This window comes from Poecilia reticulata, chromosome 22 (genome assembly GCF_904066995.2).
Source record: "Poecilia reticulata chromosome 22, P_reticulata-male-v2, whole genome shotgun sequence".
NCBI lineage: Eukaryota > Metazoa > Chordata > Actinopteri > Cyprinodontiformes > Poeciliidae > Poecilia > Poecilia reticulata.
In genome coordinates this window covers 2,904,960-2,925,656 of record NC_088851.1, presented here as the reverse complement: position 1 = coordinate 2,925,656, position 20,697 = coordinate 2,904,960, and the positions used below count along the sequence as shown (strand labels likewise).

The following is a 20,697-nucleotide window of genomic DNA, read 5'->3' as shown; positions in this document are numbered from 1 at the left end:
TTGATATGACAACAGGAGGTGATTTTATACAGGAAATCAATCGGCCATTTTGATTCTAAACATAACTCGCGATAAGCTATGGAACATGAAACATCCTATTGACTTACATGCACATAAACATGGAGTTGCTTTAACCGATTCTGTTTTATTTCTGTCTAAAACATAAAAACTCTTCCTGATACGTTAATGAAAGCAGGAGACGTCTAGAGAATGATTCTGGTCTGACCCGTTAACACCAGCAAAGTGGGGAATGTGGGTCTGAAGGTGCTGAAGGAGATAAAGGAAGTGCTGCAGAGTGTGTGTTTGCGTGTGTGTGCGTGGGTTGGTGTTTATGTGAAGTGTTGAAGGGCACTCTCAAGGATTTTCAGTGTTTCCTGTAACACAACTATGATTTATTCCCTGTACCCCCGAGCTGACAGCCTGTGTGTGTGTGTGTGTGTGTGTGTGTGTGTGTGTGTGTGTGTGTGTGTGTGTGTGTGTGTGTGTGTGTGTGTGTGTGTGTGTGTGCGCGCGCGCATGCAGATTCCGTTTTTCCTTTCTTCAACTACACAGAAAAAAAAGAAGAAAGAAGGAAGAACACAGCAGGCCTGCAGTTGTCTCAGTGTTCCCTGGGCTTTTTGAAATTCTTTACCTGTTAAATAAAATGTTTAAATAGCACAAACAGTCAACGCCTTATTTTGATTTATTCTCAACTTTTTTGGCTACAATTAAAAAAAGAGAGAGAGAGAAAATGGATCTATTCTGTGTTTCGTCTGATCTGAACTAGTTTTGCACAGGCTCCTCAGATCTGTGGAGTGGATCACATCACATCAGATGGATTTCATTTCTTGGTGTTTGAAGGAAGGATGATGTCATGTTAAAGCATGTAGGAGGCAGGACGAAAGCAGCATACTGCAGTCGCGTACTCAGCTCCTTATTTGGTATCAGCCTCACCTCTTGCTGATCAAGCTTTTGCAGAGGTAAAGTTTTCTGGCGCTTTGCAAAAGTATTCACACCCATTGAGTTTTTTTTTCAATTTTTTTTCATGTTCCAACCAGATTTCAGTTGGATTGTGTGTGACAGATTATCGCAAACTGGGGCTTAATTGTGACGGAAAAGTATTACATTTTCTGTTTTACAAATAAAGATTAGAAATATGTGAGATTGCATTCAACCTCACATAATAAAGCAACCTTCAGCTGCTTTATTTACAGCTGAAGGTTTTATTGGGTTTGTCTCTAAAAGGTTTCCACATCCACAGACTGGAAAGTCTTTATTAAAATCAGACTGGATGGAGAGCAAATATAAACGTCTGTTTTCATGTCCTGTCACAGATTCTCATTTGGATTTGGACTTTGACTAGGCCATTCTAACTCATAAGTACACTCTGTCTAAACCATTCCATTGTTACTCTGGCTGTATGTTTGGAGCTGTCCTGTTAGAAGGGAAACCTCCACCTCAGTTTCAGGTCTTTAGTTTTCTCCCTCCTCTGTATTTAACTCCATCTTCCTTCCCTGCTGAAAGGATGCATTCCCATAGCATGATGCTGCTACCACCATGTTTCAATGTTGATTCTATTTTTTCTTTTCCAGATTGATCTGCACTGTCTGGGTTTGGCCACAAGTAGTGTTTTACATGTAGACCAAAAACTGTAAGTTTGTTCTTGTCTGACCATAGTTGGGCTTAGAAACAGTTTTTCTGCTAGGTGAAACAGTAAGCAGCTGGTTCGGAGTTCATCACACTCGGAACCAGTGTGATGAACTGAAAAGTAATTAGAGGAAACAGCAGAATTAAATGAATAAGACAAAAGATAAAACCTAAAGATAAAACACAGAAAGGCAAAACACAATGCCAAATATCAGAGATCCTGGTGGACTGTGGACCACAAGGTACAGCATGTAAATGACAGTTACATGCAGTACTTTGGCATGAGCTCAAAGCTTATCAAAGGATTGTGTTTAAAAATATTAATTGATAAGTTTCCGAAAGAAAAGTCACTTTAAACAAAAGCTGAAGATACCAGTGGAAAGAAGACAACATGGACAAATTAATGTCTGTGGTAACATTTATCAGTTTCTTGGGGTGAGTTGCAGAACTTTTGCTTTTGGAACTTTAGATTCGTAGCTGCCATCGGCATGTAGACCTAGGTCTGCCCAGCCTGGGGCAGCACTGTGACATGATGGTGATGAGGAGCTGTCGAGCAGCGCTGCGCCCCACACCGACTAACTGCATCTCAACACCTAAAATAAAATAATTTACTTCTTGCTATATATGAAGCATACATACATATGTATGCATACATACATATATATGGTGGCTGTGTCTCTGTCAGCAATGTTCCATGGAAGCAAACATTCATTTTGTTCCCACAGCCTTTAATCCACCTCTTCTTTCCAAACAAAATGTGCTCTGTGGTGAAGTGGGATGAGCTGAACTCTTACTGAACTGTACGAACATCTGTCTCATGAATTGTGGTCTCAGTAATTATAGGTATCAGTCATCTCTTGGAAAATGCAGCCAGACAGAAAGTATTAAAGAGCCTCAGTATTTCCTGCAACTGGAGTATGAGACTCTGAAATCCTTGTATAAAATCAGATTTCACCAAAAAGTATAGGAAACACACAACTGTTGTTAGGTTATTATTAAGGTGCAGTGAAAGAGGATCTACTGAACCTCAGTATGTACCGGTCTCAGCTGAACCCAAAAGACATCAGAAAGAGTGCCACACACACACAATAGTGAAATCCACATTTAATAAAGGGTCAAGCACCATTATTGATGTACATGTACATTAAATACACACATGTATTGGTAACAGTCGTTCATTTCTCCAGATGTGATGCATGAAGTTGGTGGAGAAACATTCCTACAATCAGCTACTGACTGAAGGTTCGTTTCCTGGCGCGACATTTAAATACAAATAAATTCAACACCAGAAAAAATATCAGCAAAGAAAACTTGAAACAGAAAGGCAGCTTGTGACGTTAGTAAGCGCAATCCTGGCTTTTCATTTCTTTTTAAAAAAGGCATGTAGACCCTGACGATGAGGCTAAATCCAGTTCAAGGCCTGTCCAAAGCTGTGAGGCCTGAAACTAAATTTTATTTGGGGGCCCTCTTCCTGTTAAGCCCAACATCTACCATCAAACTATATTTTTTGCACCTGCAAAATTGAAGATCTTAAGCAATTTTGAAGTTTTTATCTATTCTGAAATATTAGGTCAAATTTAGTTGCATGCTTATTCTTAATAAACTAATAAGAATTTCATAGATCTGATCTGATCTCTGGGAAAATGAAGCATTCTTTAAGGCTCTCTGATGAATTAGGGGCCCTAACCAGAAGCCTAGTTTGCTTATGGCTCAGGCTGGTTTAACCATCATCCCACTGCCAAGGTGGTAGTTTGATTCAGTTTGGTTTAGTTATGTATTGCCATTTCACAACCAATGTCCAAAACTATAAACATACTAGACAACATACTAGACAGTTGTTGCCTTACTAATAAGAGTAAGAACTGAGTTCAGTCATCACAGGAAGTGGACACTTTCCCAAGACGTTCACATCATTTATCATTTTCAGTTTCAGCTGAGTAAGAATGCAGTAAGAACAAAGCTGGAACAGATGTCCATCTGGTCTTTACATTTAATGGCTTTCAGTCAACAATGAGTTTTTTTTGTACAGCAAATATATTAGGCATAAATAGCTTTAAAAATATGTGAAAACAGCATAGCTGCAAAAAAACACAATTACAGAAATGTGAACCAAACAGAAACGCTCAGTAAATAAAGAATACAAAACATGGCTATGAGCAAACATGTTAACAGCATGTCCTGTCCACTGATGGCTTACTTCAAAGTGCAGGATATAAAAAAAAACACATTGCTTTTTACAAAACTGGACGTCAGGCCTCGAGCGAAGTGCAGCTAATGCATGAGCAGAAATTAACTAGTTTTAGCAAACAGAATGGCATCAAAACAAACCTTTAAGGAATTCCTTTACTCCAAGCTACACTGCTTTTAAAAAGTCCAAGAATCTTTGTGATTAATTTGTAACACTGAACACAGCAGAACGTTTCATATTTTACCACCAAGCTTCAAGACAAAAAAAAAAAAAACCACAAGAAATTGAATAGCTCTCACATCCCCTGAAGCCAAAATGACCTCCTTTTTTACGTTCAGGATAATAGTTGCATTACGCCAGCTTCCTGTCCACACACACGCACACACATGTGCGCACACATACACACACACGTAGCATTTCTTTAATATTATTATTAAAGAAATGCTACGTACATTCAGTCTGTTTACCATTTCCATGTACTGGAAATCACCTATCCTATCAGTGACGGTCAGAGCCTGTTCTGGTGTCCAGGATGCTTGCTTTTTTGAAAACATCTGCAGTTATATGACTTGACCTGCACTGAGGAAATGAAGAGGTATGAGTTCAGCGCCATGAGGAGCTCCGGTCAGAAACACAACCCTTCAGGCGCTTCCACAACACCTGGCCACAATCTGGAGTCACCTTTGGAGGATTTTATGCCAGCTTTTATTTTGTAGGAGGAAAAAAGATTATTAGTTTTATTCACAAAAAATATTTTTATTTTGAAGCTTATATTGGTACTTCTGGTAAACATCTGAATTAGGTCACACTGCTGAATTTAATGGCACATATTATTATTATTATTATTATTATTGGAGGAAGAAAATTTGGAATCCATCCATCCCATATAACTGATCATTTGAGAAGTTTGTGTGTATGTGCGTGTGTGTGTGTGTGTCTGTGTGTGTGTGAAAGGGCAGGAGGTTGAGGGGTTTGTTTCGGCTGTCTGGTTTCATTTCTGACTTTTTTCCCTTTTTCGCTACAAAGTAAGAATACTGGTTGAACATCCTCTAAGATTGCAAAGGAAGTGATCGTTATTTTCCAGCTCTTCCTACATGGCTGTACTCTGCTGTGGGAGATCAGGAAGCAACAGCAGATCCAGTCAGAGCAAATGACATGTCTTACACATGTGGTCAAAATCCTTTGATTTGATTTGATATTGCCAAATATTAACCATGAAGGAACTGAATACATGGTGTTTGAGCCGTTCTTTCTGAATGCCATGAACATTTGTCAGGGAATAATTTTGCACTATTACTATCAACTGAACAATTTGACCGGTATTCCCATTTAGAACGCTATTTTCGTACATATTTCTAATTCTTCCCACTATTGTAAAATAGGATTCAAATGTTTCTTCTCGCCAGACAACAAGTGGCTGTGGCTCAGTGTTTTCTTCTAATCAATCATCAGTTCAATTCCAGGATTCTCCTGCCTCACATCGATGTGTCCCTGGGCAAGGCACTTAACCCCAAGTTGATGTAAGGTTGTGTGAATGTGGCTCTGCTGTAAAGCCCTTTGAGCGCCCACTATTAAAGAAATGCTACGTACATTCAGTCTGTTTACCATTTCCATGTACTGGAAATCACCTATCCTATCAGTGACGGTCAGAGCCTGTTCTGGTGTCCAGGATGTTTGTTTTTTTGATACATTTGTGATCCAGATCCTCTCATAAGTTTAACTGGAACTGATCAGGATCCAGCAGCCTTTCATTCTGAAGCTGAGTGATTATAGAACGGAGTGACAGAGACAGAGAAATATTCATCCTTTTAACAAACTCATTCCAAACCATGTCAACGTTCTGAAAAAAAGTTCATCGATAACACAGAAAAAAAAGGTAACACTTTATCCAAAGGGTGAGCATATGACTTATATGGTACTGTCATAAACATGATATAACACCTGTCCTGAACATGAAGGAGTCTTTATGAATGTCTATGGCTGTTGTTATGGAGTGTGATTTGGTAAATAATGAGATTAAAGTGTCATTTACCAAATAATTTAAAGTTGGCACTTTCAGTGAAACTTTTAAAGCAACTTTGCATTAAAAGTGTCGTTATTTACTGAATAACACTTCATGACAACATTCATAAACATTCATGACAATTTCTTCATGTTCATGACAGATGTTACATCATGTTGATGACCGTGTCATAACATGACATTGTCATGTTTATTTGCACACCCCTTCAAATAAAGTGCTAAAAAAAAGACACGGATTCCTACCAGTGTTTTGTGTTGCCTGAAAGTTGAAACCAGATGTATGACAATACATCCCTGTTTGACATGAAATCAATCAAATAAAAAAATGTAGGTTAGGTGGGATCAAAACAAATATTTCTATTTGCTAAGTGTCAGAATAACGACAGAAGATTTTGAGAAGCTTTTAACTTCATACTCAGAGGTTCACATAGACTAAAATGATTACATTTTTAAACAAACTGCAGAAGCTTACATGATGATATCATGTCTTTGTGAGATTCTGTCAAATTATGTTAAATGGAGGCACACATGTGGATGTCATTTAAGGCAACACCTCAAACATATTGCTCAGCTTAGATCACGGAAAAATGAAAAAAAAAAAAAAAGAAATCTTCAGGAAGAACATTTTGGATCAGATGACTGAAAGTTCCACATTCATCTGCTCATGTGTGAGAACAAACTGCATGAGAACGTCCAATCATCACCTCCTCCTGTTTCAAAGAGGTGAAAGATTTTGCATGTAAGATGCACAAATCAACCCCAGAAGAAAAACCGAACCTTGTGCAGCTGCTGAAGCTGGACATGATGCTGAGTGACATCATTCAGAGTTCTGTACCGACACAGACAGGCCACTCAGGGAGGAAGAAGCCATTAGTCCAAAAGTAATGTGACAATCTGATTACAGATAAAGAGCTTCATTTTTGAAGACGTGCTGTGGTCTGATGAAACTAAAACCAGTGCGTGTGGCCGTAGTGACCATCGGCCACACGCACTTTATACACTGGGATAAAGAAGGCACAAATGGGCTTTCCAGATGAACAATAACCCTAAGCATCCGGCCAAATGAGTTACAAAGTGGCTTAAAGGTTTTGTCTCGGTTATGCTTTACACAACAGTATAAATAAACAGGAACTAATAAACATATTTATGAAATTTTGTTGGGTATGTTGAAAAGACATTCTTAAATCACATTTCGAGTCGAACGGTAACATTGAAAGAACTTTGAAAGAACAGTGAGATGTACATGGTGATTTATTCATTAACATCCACCAAAGGAAAATAATGTTTTTTGTTTCATTTCAATGTTTGTTTTGTTGGAAATATGCCAAAAATTTTGCACTGTTGAGCTTTGCGGGAACATTTCAGAATAATGTGATCCATTTGTGTAAATAATGGATTCGGTTTAGCTGACCTGTATTTCTAAGTAAGGCTATTTTAGTCTCTGGACTTCAGGGGGACATTTTAGTACCATTTGTCGAAATGTCGACCATGTCATATTGTAAATTTAGAAACCTAGATTTAATGTGTTTAAATGTTTGCCAGTTACGTTTTTTATAAAGACAAAAGAAGAAGTTTAGAAAGCAAGTTTCATCAGAATTGTTGTTCATTTCAGGAGAAAAAGATGTTTTGGATTCTTCCATTAGTCTGAAGAGGATTGAGATGATAGAAATGTCAGATGCTGAATCGATGCTTTCCGCAGATTGGCATGTTGTGTACCTTCCAGCTCCCGTCTTACCTCCATTTTTCTACCACTTGGTTTGTTTCAGGTGCAACAGAAGTAACTGGGTAAGACAACCAGCAGGTCTGGTTCTGGTCCGGTCACACTGTGGTCATGAGTTTGAGGGAACCCGACCTGAATCTGAGGATCTTCCTCTTCAGGTTGTAAGACGCCTTAATCTTAACAAAGGTCTTAGTATGAGCTGGGTCCATTTCCAGTTTTCCCACTGTGACCCGAGCCGTTCTCAGCTGGCCCCTGTGCCTCCCTGTCCCGGAACCCCCACCCCCTCCAGGGCCTCCTCCTACACTCTCCTCAGTGTCCGTGGTGGTGGTGTTCTCCTCCACATATTCCTCCTCACTAGACTCGCTGTCCCCAAAGCAGTTTGTGGTGTAGTTGGACTTGTCGTCCTCACTAGTGTCCACAATGGTGGAGTGAAAGAGAGAGACACACTCAGCCGAATACTCGGAGTCACTCCCCGCAACGTTGGAGTACGGGCTACACTGCTGCCCCCCAGGGGTGGGGTATGTTTTTGCTGCAGAGTTTCTCAGTACCTTCTTTCTCTGCCGCCACTGGCCGTGTTTGTTCACACCGTCGCATGGTACCTCCATGATGGCACGCAGGGGCCGGTAATCATTCCGCTTGTACTTTGGCTTGGCCACAACAATGACCTGTTCGCGTCCATGGGGATGATGGGAATGGTAGTTTCCATGGTGATGCTGCTTTAATACTCCTGATCTCACGCTGATTTGTGTTGACCTTGCTTGCTTGTCTGGGACTCCAGCTAACAGAGTGGATGCAGAGATGTTTTTCAAGCCTGATGAAGTTCCTTTGACATGGTTGGAGCTTCCATCGTCTACTGGAAGAACCTGGTTAGGGATAAGGCAGAACTTATCTTTTTTCTCTGAAAGCACCTCCTTACGCTCAGAAGCCAACATGGTGGATGTTCTATTGGTGCTCTTCACTTTGGTAATCTTAACGTTCCTGCTGTTGCCTTTGCGGTGTTTACCATTATGCTGCTTGGACGGGTTCCCATTCCCCACATGACTTCTTCTTACTACTCTTAGGTCTTCCTTATCATTCTGAGCAAAAGGTTCTGCACTGGAGTGGACCAGTTCTGACTTGTTCTCCTCTGATGGGCCGTTCTGCAGAGGCTTGGAGAGCTTCTTGGAAGCAGCAGTCTGTGTTTTAGCTGTTAGAACTGATTTGATGATCTGCTCTTGGTCAACAGGGCAACATGACTGACTCGTCTCTTTGTCTGAGGAGTTACATTTTGGACTTCTCTGAACTGTGTTATCTGTGAAAAGAGTTGGGACAGAAGCACCTGGGAGTGAAAGAGACCCTTTGCCTGTCTTGCTAATGAGTCTCTTTGTGCTGGTGTTCTTGACCCGACTGGTGACAGAACAATTGTTCTGCAGGTTGGAGTTTGAGTCACGTTTGTTGATCTTGGAGCTGATTTGCATGATGTCAATATCGTCAGGGGAAGCTCTCTGAGTGCCCTTCTCTTCATTTTTGCTTTCTAAAGAGCTTTGCCTCGGAGATGATGAGATGGCAATGACTTCTGCTGAGGTTTCTCCAGCAGGGAACACAGATTTTATTTCAGACCCTTTCAGAGTTCCAGCACCAGAAAAGGGACCAGATACTTGTCTCAAACAGAGGCTGGGCTGACGGACGACGCTCTTTAGAGGGTCCGTGCTGATGTTGGTCCTGGGCCTGTTGGCCCTGATGGGCTGGGCCCTCCGCTGCAGCAGACCAAAGATGTACTTCTCCAGGTGTTTACTGGAATGAGTTTGGAAAGTGGAGCCTTGAAGTCTAAGAGACCCTGAAACAGAACCGAGTATGGGGGAGGTTTCTGTTTTGAGACATTCACCACCAGCTTCATCTCTGCATTGACCTCCGTCACCAGAAACCTGTAGAAACGCAGAGCCTTGGATGGCCGCAGCGTGTGACGGGCTACGGTAGTTGTAAATGTCGCTCGCATTTCTGGGGAAAAAACTGCAGAGATTTTTAGATGGGGAGTTGGTGGGAGCCAGTGACGTAGCCTCCAGAGAAGCCTGGTGAGGAGCTGAGAGTGAGCGGCGGACAACGCCAGAGGAACCCAAGTCATCATAAAATCCTCCAACCGGTACGTCGTACTCCAAACAGCTGACCAGCTCCTCTGAAAATAGAAAGAATTTCAGTTTATTCATTCAGAACACGAAGAAGGCAGAATCAAACACAGCTGCAAGTTATTCGCCGTCACAGCATGGCGTGTATCATGGTGAACGTCAACACGTTCAACGGCTGAGAACTATTGAACACAGTGTCAAACACAGACAGCCTAACTTATTGTGAGTTTATTTCATGCTGCTGATCTGCTGAGTGCCAACAGCTTGCAGGAAGTAGGGTCTAATGGTCTGCTGAGTGAGGCTGAGTGAGGTTTGACTCTGTTTGGTTAGGCTGCAGATTGAACACTCAGGCATTAGTAAGTGGAAAATTCCTTTCAGTGGAGACAGAGTGCTGGGAATATTAACCCTTTGTGTGCACGCCATTCTCTTCATGCATGTCAGAGTTTATGTCTGAAAGCACTTTTCTCATAACTGATATACATGCCGTTCTCAGATAAATTCACTGTTATTGAATGATTCAAAAATGTGACATTAATTGATATTAATCTCTCCATCTGTCTCAAATGCATATTTACAATTCTAACTCAGTAAATATGGTTTAGCAGTTGCCAAAACAATCTGAAAGGTCTTATAACAGTTTCTTGCATGTTGTAATGAATATTAAAATATGAAAAGAAACTGTTGATAAAATGTTAACTGTAATTGGTCAAATGTTCAATTAGGTTTAAGATTTATATTCCTAACTAACCACAACACAGACTAGATGCTTTTACTGACAGAATGTTTTTTTTTAGTGACCCGGACTTTGGAGCTTGCGAACACTTCTGATATAATCATTTTCTTCTTACTTACTTTCCTGCACTTTAAAAACTGTATTTGCAGTGTTAACTCCCCTCCCCCACTACCAGTTGTTCTCTGTATAACATTACAACTTTTCATATAAGTACATTTCTCTGCCTGACTTTATACATTCTGCACAAAGCGGTTGTGGCAACATTCAACATCATGCTTTTCAGTCTTCTATATATGTATTTGTGAGTATTCAGTGACAGACTGCTGCATCCCAGCTGCAGAAAGGAGCGATATCATAGATCCTTCCTCCCATCAGCTGTTAGACTCTAGAATCCATCGCTGCTCCCAACAAACTCAATAAGTATTTACATTTATCCAGGTACTGTAATTTCATCCTTACAGTACAGTATAGTTATTTTTTCAAAATCGTTCAAAATGTAAATGTAAAAAAAAAAGATCCTATGCAACTGCACAGTCCTTAGGATCAGAGTATGGTTTGTTAAAACATATTTTAATATGTTTTAACAAACACCCTAAATCATTTGATGTCCTTCTACTTTGCTGCTGTTACTCCTGGATTTTTTCCACTAAACAACAATAAAGAATATTTCTATTCTACTGATTCATTGTCAAGCCCACTACATCTCCCACAGAGATTCTTGTTCATAAATAAGTGCGTAATGTGCTGCAAATGTGCTGGCAGTGTGAACATGGAAGACTCTTTGAGATTAGAGATGAGATCAGAGGATGAAGCAGATGTATGCTTTGTTTTTAGCCTTTCTCACACCAGCTGCTAGCTTCTCTGTACAGTTCAAACCTTTCTACTGCTATTCTTCACAAGAACGCTGCTTTAAGAAAACCTAACCTGTGCTTTTAATTTCAAACAGAAAGCTTAACAAAGTGGGGCAGCGGCCCCCACGGCAAGTGACCTGACAGCAGACCATCGTTTAAAGTCTCTTAAAAGCACAGCTGTCCAAACAACAGGTGTCATCCCACGGTCAGAGTTCTAGCTGAGAGCAACTCCTCCTACGCCATGTTATAACGACTCATCCTCTGAAGCTTGTTTTCCACATACAGTCTGAGAGGCTGAAGGAGGTTAACATCTACTGATCAACCGGGAGGCTGGAAGGTTTGAAATGTGTTATTCTGTCACAAGCTTCAGTGAATTTTATAGGGATTTCATACACAACCCTCCTCTTCTTATTAGTGTCTGTGGTTAGGGTGGGGAGAGTGGCCCTAACCCTATTCAGATATGATGTTAACGGGATTGAAAACATTTTGCTGACTGTGTGATGACTTCCTGTTCAAACTGAGTCAAAGTACCTGTAGACAGGAAGTATCCCTCAGTGTCGGCGGTCGAACAGAAGCACTCGCTGAAGACCGAGTGAGAAGAGTTGGAGAGTGAGCCAGAGGCCCCGTCACTCAGTTCATAAAACCCTGGTGGAGAGAACAGGTCAAAGGTCATAATCTGCTCTGAACTGACAGAAGGACACAGCACTGACCCTGTCATCACCAGTCATGTGGTGAAGATAAATATTCTAATATTTCATCCGTTGAAGGTCTAATTTTAACCTTCACTATCAGCCTCTGCTGGTTAAAGTCTATATTCAAGGCTGAGATATAATTGTATTCTGGGCCAGACGTTAGAAAGGCCTTACAAGGGCAGAAGCCAGGGCCCTGCGTTTTTGGGGGCCCCAAAGATTCTTTATCCTGCATTTTTTTTGCAGATGTTGGACTGTATAAGTAAAATTAGCATGGGTAAACTGTGCTAATATTTTCGAACTTTTTAAAAAATAAACACAAGTTGAGTACGTGAAATTATATTGTATCTTTTTAGGAACAAAATGGAGTCACCGTACAGGGGACATATTCATTCATATCCGCTGATCTGCTAATAAATGTACCATGATTTGCATTAGTAAAATAATTTTGTTTTTATTGACAGAGCACCAAAACTGGCTGCAGAACCCGGGGCCCACATCCTTCTAAATCCGGCCCTGATGCTTCCACATATTTACTTTCAAGTGTCTTTTTGTAAAACACTTGGACTAAGTTGAATTCATCTGGATCTCTCTGTTAAAATTAAGTGAAAACCTCACAAACATTTATAAATCTCTTTTTTTTCTCTGACTTTTTAGTTATTATCTGATATTAATATACATTTAATCTCAGAATTTTATTTTTTCCCCCCGTCCAAAAATTAACAGAAATTATTCAGAATTTCAAAATCAGATTTGTAAAAATATTTCTCTGTCTTCAGAATTCTTGAACATATCATTACCATCAGAATTGTCTTATTGGAAAGATTTTGTTTTCAAAATGCAGTGAAACAATGAACCCTTCTGGGTTTTTGTCTTGTTCATGACTGAAATCCAAACGGTTTTGTATTTAGGCCTGTCACAATAAACAATAAATCAATGAATTGCATGATAAACTAAAGCAAACTCATTTGCTTGATTCGTTTTTCTCTTTTCTTTTTCTTTTTACCAAAACTGATCTTCAGTTTGGTGCTTTGGTTTCAATTATCCCTTTTTTGAAAGACAATTTTGTCTACGGAGAATTCAGAATTCATTTTATTTGTTGTTTTTGTTGTTTTATTTATTTTGGATATTTAAAATGTCTTCCAGTTCTGATGTTTAAATGTTCATCAAAATTTTAAGTTTATTGATCTTTGAGACTGTGTTCTTGCATTATTCTTCCATCGTTACTATCATATTAGTTGAAAGTTGTCTCAAAACAACAATATTATCGTTTATCACAACAAGCCAAGCTCTGGGACAATTTATCGTTATTGTGACAGGCCTATGTGTTTGCATAATGATGAAAGTCTTGATGGTTCTGTGGGGTTCTACCTGAGCTGGGCCGGCTGTCAGTCTCCAGTTGGTCATGTGACGGCTCCGGTTCCAGTCGCAGCTCGTTGATCTGCTGGTCCAGCTCATGTAACTCGCTGATGACTCCAGCGTCCCTCCTCAGACAGCTCTGAAACACAAACACACAGTTCAGGCTCTGTCATCTCTTCTTGTTAAGCAACCATAAGCATGAAACCAGGTTTGATGGAGAATATTTTGATCATTCCCATGTCTAAAATCTAGAAAAAGGGTAAAAAAAACAAAACAAACAAACCTAAGGTGGCTAAACACACAGATGGAAGCTGATTTTACATTGAACACTGACTCGTTTTTCCCCTTGTCTTTGACTTTCTAACAAGCAGATATTCTAAGAAACATAATCTAATGAAAATTGAAATAAATCAGATTTAAAGTGGTCTAAATTGACCTTATGTGCATGTTTATCTGTCCTGTGTGTCTCTGTGATGGACTGATCAACACACACACCTTCCCAAAGAAAAGACAGGCATAGAAGATGGATGGTAAGTTATGTTTCTGAAAAGTATTTTCCTTTCCAAAAGAGAAAGAAGAAATAAACCCTGAATCTAAGGAGACTCAGCTTTCTACAAACACTCAAATGTAGAATGAATTTGCAGCTCTACACAGTGTAAACCATAAAAAACATAAACGTCCGTTATTTTATGTTTCCTCTGTAGAAAAGACTTTGCAGGTACATGTCGGCTGATTTTCGTGCAAAACAATCTGATCTGTGCAAGAAACATTTGTAAATTTGTAAAAACTGGAGATAAAAGGTGAAAATCTGTATAAAACAACCTTATTGATTTACTTTTTTCTATTTGAGTTGTAATGTTTCTTTACATTCCACAGTTGAACATGGCTTACAATGCTTACAAATGTCGGATGCATGTTGGACTTTAACGGGTTTAGTGTCTCTCTATGTGGACCCAGACAGAGGCAGATACATTAGACTACAGATACACACTGAACAAACTGCACATGTGAACGTCTTGCTAACTCAGCTGTTGTTTTTTGAATCGACTCTGTTGCATTCCCAAGTGGTTCATTCTGGCAAAAATGTAAAGACAAAGCCTGATGGTAGCGTCCTGTTAAATCTGCCCTACATTGTGCAGTGAGGCTGGTCCACACACACACACACACACACACACACACACACACACACACACACACACACACACACACACACACACACACACACACACACACACACACACACACACACACACACACACAGTCTGGAGCGGCCCCGCCCCGCCCCTCCGCTGTGGGATGGAAAACATGTGGGCTATGCAGCTCTGCTTGCAGGTCATGTGCCAAATTCCTACAATTGAACTGCTGCAGAGAAACTGAAGCACACAGCTGCTGGTTGATCACCGATCCACCATCATTAATAGCAGCAGGTCTCTATGGAAACGACCTCAAATTTGAGGGATTGTTGGTGCTCGACAGTACGTAGGAACTTGAGCTGCTCCGAGGTTCTCAGCTAAAGGTTCAGACTGTGAATGGCGTTATGTTGGCGAGAGTCAGCACACACAGCCAGACCAACACTGAAGCACGAGTCTCAGGCTCCGCCCACTATCACAGCATCTGATTCAATATCCTATGTGAACCTGCTTCAGTCCACTGAGGACTGAATGAAAAACGAATGGAGAGACTGCTGCTTCTGTGGAACACACACCAGACAGCAACTCACACTGAGCGAAACGCAGAGCTCGCAATTCCAATGGGTTAATCCGACACTCAGACTTCAAAACGTATCTGCAGAACGTATTCCTGAACTGTGATATAGAAAGAAAAGGGATTGTTGTCATGTAAGAGTTGCTAATAACAAAAAAAAAATCTAAGTTGTGGTGTGCATTTTTATTCTCAGCCCGATTTACTCTGATACACATAAAATATAGAGCAAGTGATCGCCTTACGAAATCTCCTAATTAGTAGTTAAGACTTTATTTGTGGGTAATTTCATCTAAATCTAGATGCAGCTGTTCTGTTTCTGGCCTCAGAGGTTTGTTAGAGAACAAGCAGCGTCATGGAGACTAAGAAACCCAGCAGCGGGTCAGGGAGAAAGTCCTGAAGAAGTTTAAGGTTAGATCTAGAGCAGCATTCCAAAGTTTGAACATCTCAGAGCTTTGATCAGTCTGTCATCTGGACATGGAGAGCAGCAGGAAAGGCCGTCCACCCACAGAACCTGCCAGGAGGAGCGTTAGTAGAAACTTGAAACTGGGCAGGCGGTTCACCCTCAGCATGCAGTGAGAGCCGGTTCAGATCAAAGCATAATCATTTGTTAAAATGCTCCAGATCTACATCTAATTAGTGGATCTGTGGCATGAAGCGAACGTTTCTCTTTTTGGACGCTCTCCATCCAATCTTCCACGCTTAAGCTGTTTTGCAAAGAATTATGTAGATGTTTAAAACTGTATGTTTCAGCTACAGCTGGAGAGAAAGGCAGTGTATTGATTCAGAAGGACTGAGTAAAAGTGCACACTGCACTTTTCAGATTTTTATTTGGAAACAAAATTAATCATTTTCTTCCACCCAATAATTCTGCGCTTCTCTATGTTGATCTGTGACATGAAGAACCAGTTAAATATGTTGAAGTTTGTGGTTTTCTGCCAAAACGCACAAAAATTCACGAGGTACCAACAGTTCAAGGCGCTGTGCTTTTTTCACCAGTTTAATGCGATTTTCACCAGTTTTCAGTAGTGATGTGCTGATTCTAACATTAACATGTAAAAAAACCCAGTGGAAAATATGATTGTATAATATCTGTTTTGAAGATGAAAACAATATGAATGTAGTTTCCTCCATGCTGAGCTGAGCTAGCTGTGCTCTGACAACAGGACACACTGCAGGCATCACGAGGGACACACTTTGTAATTGGGAAAGAAAATGGCAACCAGTCTGCATGATCCTGCTGCTGCTGAACTCGTGACTCCTCCAGCAACAACAAGAACGCGTTACCTACAGAGCTCACCAAGAGCAGAAGCACTGAGACATGTCAGAGAAGATGACTCTGCTCCACTAAAAACGTTACAGAAGTAACTCCTAACTCTGAACAAGATTGGATCAGTGCCCAGTTATAATGGAAAAACAGCAGAAAGATATTTTCTGACAGGAGTGTTTTGAAGTTTTTTTGTATTAATGGGATATGCTGGTGTGAAAGGCTGCTGTTATCTTTACTCAAACTTAGGACTAGTTCAGGATTTCTGAGAGAAGGGTCTGTTCAGAGGAAGGAAGCTGTAAGAATAGAATAGAATAGAATAGAATAGAATAGAATAGAATAGAATAGAATAGAATAGAGATACTCTTTATCTTCCCACATTGGGGAAATTCAAGTGTAGGTGACAGAACATCAAGGAACACGAAGATAAAAGTATCTAAAAATAACATACTCTGATCCAAAGGAATGTGTGATTAAATAGGGTCACTTTAAAAAAGTGTCAAAATGAGAATTAGTGTATTTGTGCATTAAACAGTCTGTTTTCAATATATGAAAATAAAACCATACAAGCAGAAATTTGCTATTACCAGCAGAAAGATCATTTAAATTAGTAAAATTGTGAAATGCAGAATGTAAACACTGACTTAGTTTGTTGGGAGCAGTGATGGCTGCAGCGTCTATCAGCTGCTTGGAGGAAGGATCTACATTAACGCTCCTCTGTGCGTTTAGGATGCAGCAGTCCGTTACTGAAGGAGCTCTCCAGTTCAGAAGCAGCTTCATGGATGGAGGGGGAGACATTAATACCTTATCTGAATCTGAAACTCTTCCATGTTTGTTTTTCTTATTGTTTTTATTTAGTTTGAATTAAGATTAGCTGGTTACTGAGTCTGCAGCTAACGGCTAGTTAGACTTTGATTAAAGCAGACTTTCATCATCCCGAAGTCACTCAAATGTCAGAAATGTCTTTGTAGTTTATGTGAACACTAGAGATAGATGATCAAAAGAAATGTTTCAGTTCTATAAAAATGCTGATACAGAAGATTCTAAATGAATGCATGAATGTCAAAGTTACAGTCCAACTGTTGACTGCTAACCTGACTTTGAGGAACACAGAAAGTGGATCTGGAAGTGAGTAGGTGTAGCACACGGACAGTTATGGTAAACACATAATGCTCATGAAAATATGACTGAATCAGCAGTGAAGTAAATGGAAAGTTAACTGATCAAGTCATACAACATGAACCTCAGACTTGTAATACTGTGTGTTCTACACCCTTCATCGATACACACAAACTATACAAAACGGAGGCAACAAACTCTTCATGCTTTTTAACAGCCATAATCAGCTCCAGATTCCAGCGTAGAGCGAGGAAGGCAGGGAAGACTCCACAGATCAGAAACGAGCTGATGAAATACCAGACATTCTCTGACAACGCTCATCCTGTGAGATTCAGACATTCAATCCTAAAAACAACAAACAGCTGCTGTAGAGAAACACACACAGCTGACGCGCTCAGTAAGACAGACCGGTGGAATGAACTGAGACCCTGAATGCAGAAACAACATGTACAGCAGAACGGCAGAGGCCAGTCCGAGAACTACAAAGTAGACAAGATAAAGTTGTAAACTGTTAGTAGATAGTATTCAGTGGCGTCTCTCTCTGGCTTTCTAAGCTCTAGCAGTGCAGTGTGGTCATGCTGTTGTGTTAGCGACCTGATCATTATGTGTTTGTTTTCACCCGATGAGTGCTAATACTAATGGACGGGTGTGTGGGACATTTCCAAACTATTTAAAGTTCATCATTTTACAGCGGGGGACATTTGGGACAGCTGACAGTCTTCCCAGTAGTGTTTGACCCAATGAACTCATCCAGTAGGTCCATCTCAGACTCTGGACCTTTCACAGCATGACAAATATTACAGTTCATGACGATCTCTGCCAGCTTGAGATGGATCCTGTGTAGAACGCTATTATCAAATATACCTTGAGGTGTGTCTACTCTCACCTGTAGGAAAATTCATTTCATAATCGCTAAAGGTCAGTTTTATGTATTTTCCAGCCACATAGTATCATTTTATAGGAGTCAAGTAACTATGTTAACTTCATTTGTTAGAAAAATATTATACATACCAAATACAACTTAAAAGAAATTTTACCTCAATATTCAACTCCTTGAAATTGGGAATGCGTCTCTTTAAGAAACTCATGCTTTTTCTGAAACCGTGCCTCCAGGACATCATCACAATATGGCTGCTCTATCAACCCTTTAGCAACGTTTTTACCAGTCACACTGAGAAGCAGCTCTTGCAATGATGCACCAGTTCCACCAGATGTTTGCTAATTGCTGCTAGCTAGTCTGAAGGAGCTGAGTGGAGGAGTCACAGGGGAGGGCTGGTCTGTGAGGTGGAAGCTTGGAAACTGCAGCTCCAAAGGTGAAGCTAGGTCCACCCAGGCGTTTCACACAGCTGAGTGGTTAGCATGGAAATTAAAGGATTTTTCAAAGAATCAAATCAAAACTCCAGGTATGTTTTTGATGAGGTAATAACATTGTAACATGATGTAAAGCTCAAAAAAGTCAATTTGACATGATACTGCCCCTTTAAGAGATTAACTTGTTGATAGTCAGTCAGTTCTGTTTGCAAGGACAGACATTCAGACATTTTCTTTTACCAGCTGCCACTTTATGATTAGCCTCCCCGTCCTTACAGACTTAGGGGAGGGATTATCTTTGTGATGTAACATAGTAACTGACATTTGCTGAAAACAAAGACAGAAGTAAGAAGCTTCTGCTCAAAGTTTGGTATTGGGTCATGGGATTCCTGGTTTTATTAGAGGACTGTGACAGTTCTGAGTCTGTCCTGGATTATCCTGAATGTGCAATGTGCTTCATGAAACCTGGTGGATGTGGAGGAGCAGCAGCTCAAGCTCCGCTCAGATGGTTGGAGCAGCACCATTGCATTTAAACACTGAACTACTGTTCTACCATGCAGTTTCCCAACCTTAGCAAATATTTACCAAACCTATTAAGCAGAGGAAGACTTAAACTTTGGGAAATAAAAGCAAAAAGAATCTTGAGTGTGGAGAAATGTAAAACAAACAAAAAAAGCACAACAGATTCAAACTCTTACTAAAAGACAAAGAAAAATATCAGTTAAGAATTTAGGAAAAAAGATGTTCAGCATGCTTTAATAAAATCTGAAGCCTTGAGATACCGGAAATAAAAACTGTACACAGGCAAAGTTAAAAGGCACAAAGTGATTAATGATCTTTGTCCTTCTGAGCCGTGCCCGCTGGTTAACGGAGCCTCTCTGCGGTGCGAACCGTGGGGACCTACCAGCTGTTTCCGCAGCACCAGGATGTTCTCCTCGCAGCTCAGCTGAGGATCGCTCCGCGCCTCCTTCACCTCCTCCTTCAGGGCGCTCAGGACCAGCAGCTGCTGCCGGTGCCGCAGGTACTCCAGCTCTCCCAGCACCGACACCATGAGCTCCAGCCGCTCCCGCACGGAGCGCAGCCGTTCCCCGTCCGATGGCGCTCTGTGCCGGCCGCAGCGGCCATCTCCCTCCCGCCTAGAGGCTGCAAACAACGGCATGTCCAGCGGCTGTAGCTCCGTCTGCTCCCTGCAGCATCGGTGGTGTGTGGGGAATAAATACCCACTGACACTCACCGAGCTGGCTAGGCCCGATGCGTAAACCCGAGCAGATCCCGAACCAGCTGGTGATTTAACAGGAACGCGGGATCAAGTGGATTCCTTTATGCCCGTGGACCGTGGGTGGGAGGAATCGCATCCTCCCCGCAGAGGGTCCTCCAGCAGCTCTGCACACTCTGACGCCCGACGTCTGGTGGACCACCATAAGCCCCGCCTCCTCAGTCTGACACGCCCACAAAGCTGATGTCACCAGCTAATTAAGCAGTTTTCAAGAACATCAAAAATAAAACAAAATGCTGTATTTTTACCTAAATAAAAGTGAATTATCTGCATCTGCTTTCTTTTTTATTTCAATTTTCTTCCCTTTATGTCTTACACAGAAGGGAAAGTAAAAGAACATGAAGAAATCTGTGAGAGTAAATTTAAAAAATTACCAGATACAGAAAAAGAAAAAAATTAGAAAAACTAAATGAAACAATATAACAATAAATAAAAATATGCATTTTAATTACAGAATATGAGAAAAAAAAATAATGAAACAAAAATGGAAGTTAACTGAAAATAAAACTTTCAAAATAAAATTTATTTTACACCATGCAATCAAATAACCTGGGAAAGTTCTTATTTTGTTTATTTTGATGCAATATCAGGCATATTTGTTTCCAATTTTGGCAGGGTTTGCCTTCTATATTTCTGAATAGGATAGAAACGGGGAAACATGGATAATTAATCGTGGTGTTCCACAAGTACAGGAGGAAATGATAAAGTTTGGACAGTTGAGCAGAAGAAATTC

The 20,697-nt window shown here is 40.6% G+C and overlaps 1 protein-coding gene across 1 annotated transcript; it reads right to left on the bottom strand.

Annotated features, from left to right (window-relative positions):
• Positions 1-2,714: 2,714 nt before the first annotated feature.
• dact1 (dishevelled-binding antagonist of beta-catenin 1) lies at positions 2,715-20,136 on the bottom strand. Its single transcript, XM_008398695.3, has 4 exons — positions 19,593-20,136; positions 13,303-13,429; positions 11,774-11,887; positions 2,715-9,708 (listed from the first exon to the last, which is right to left on the bottom strand). The coding sequence occupies exons 1-4, from the start codon at positions 19,845-19,847 to the stop codon at positions 7,655-7,657; spliced, it is 2,550 nt and encodes an 849-aa protein (XP_008396917.1). The 5' UTR covers positions 19,848-20,136; the 3' UTR covers positions 2,715-7,654.
• Between the last annotated feature and the right edge of the window lie 561 nt (positions 20,137-20,697).

Coding starts and splice junctions, on each gene's coding strand:
- dact1 (XM_008398695.3), bottom strand. CDS start 19,847: ATGCCGTTGTTTGCAGCCTCTAGGCGGGAGGGAGATGGCCGCTGCGGC. Junction 13,430..19,592: donor TGGTGCTGCGGAAACAGCTG/GTAGGTCCCCAC, acceptor TTTGTGTTTCAG/AGCTGTCTGAGGAGGGACGC. Junction 9,709..11,773: donor GGGATACTTCCTGTCTACAG/GTACTTTGACTC, acceptor TTCTATTTTCAG/AGGAGCTGGTCAGCTGTTTG.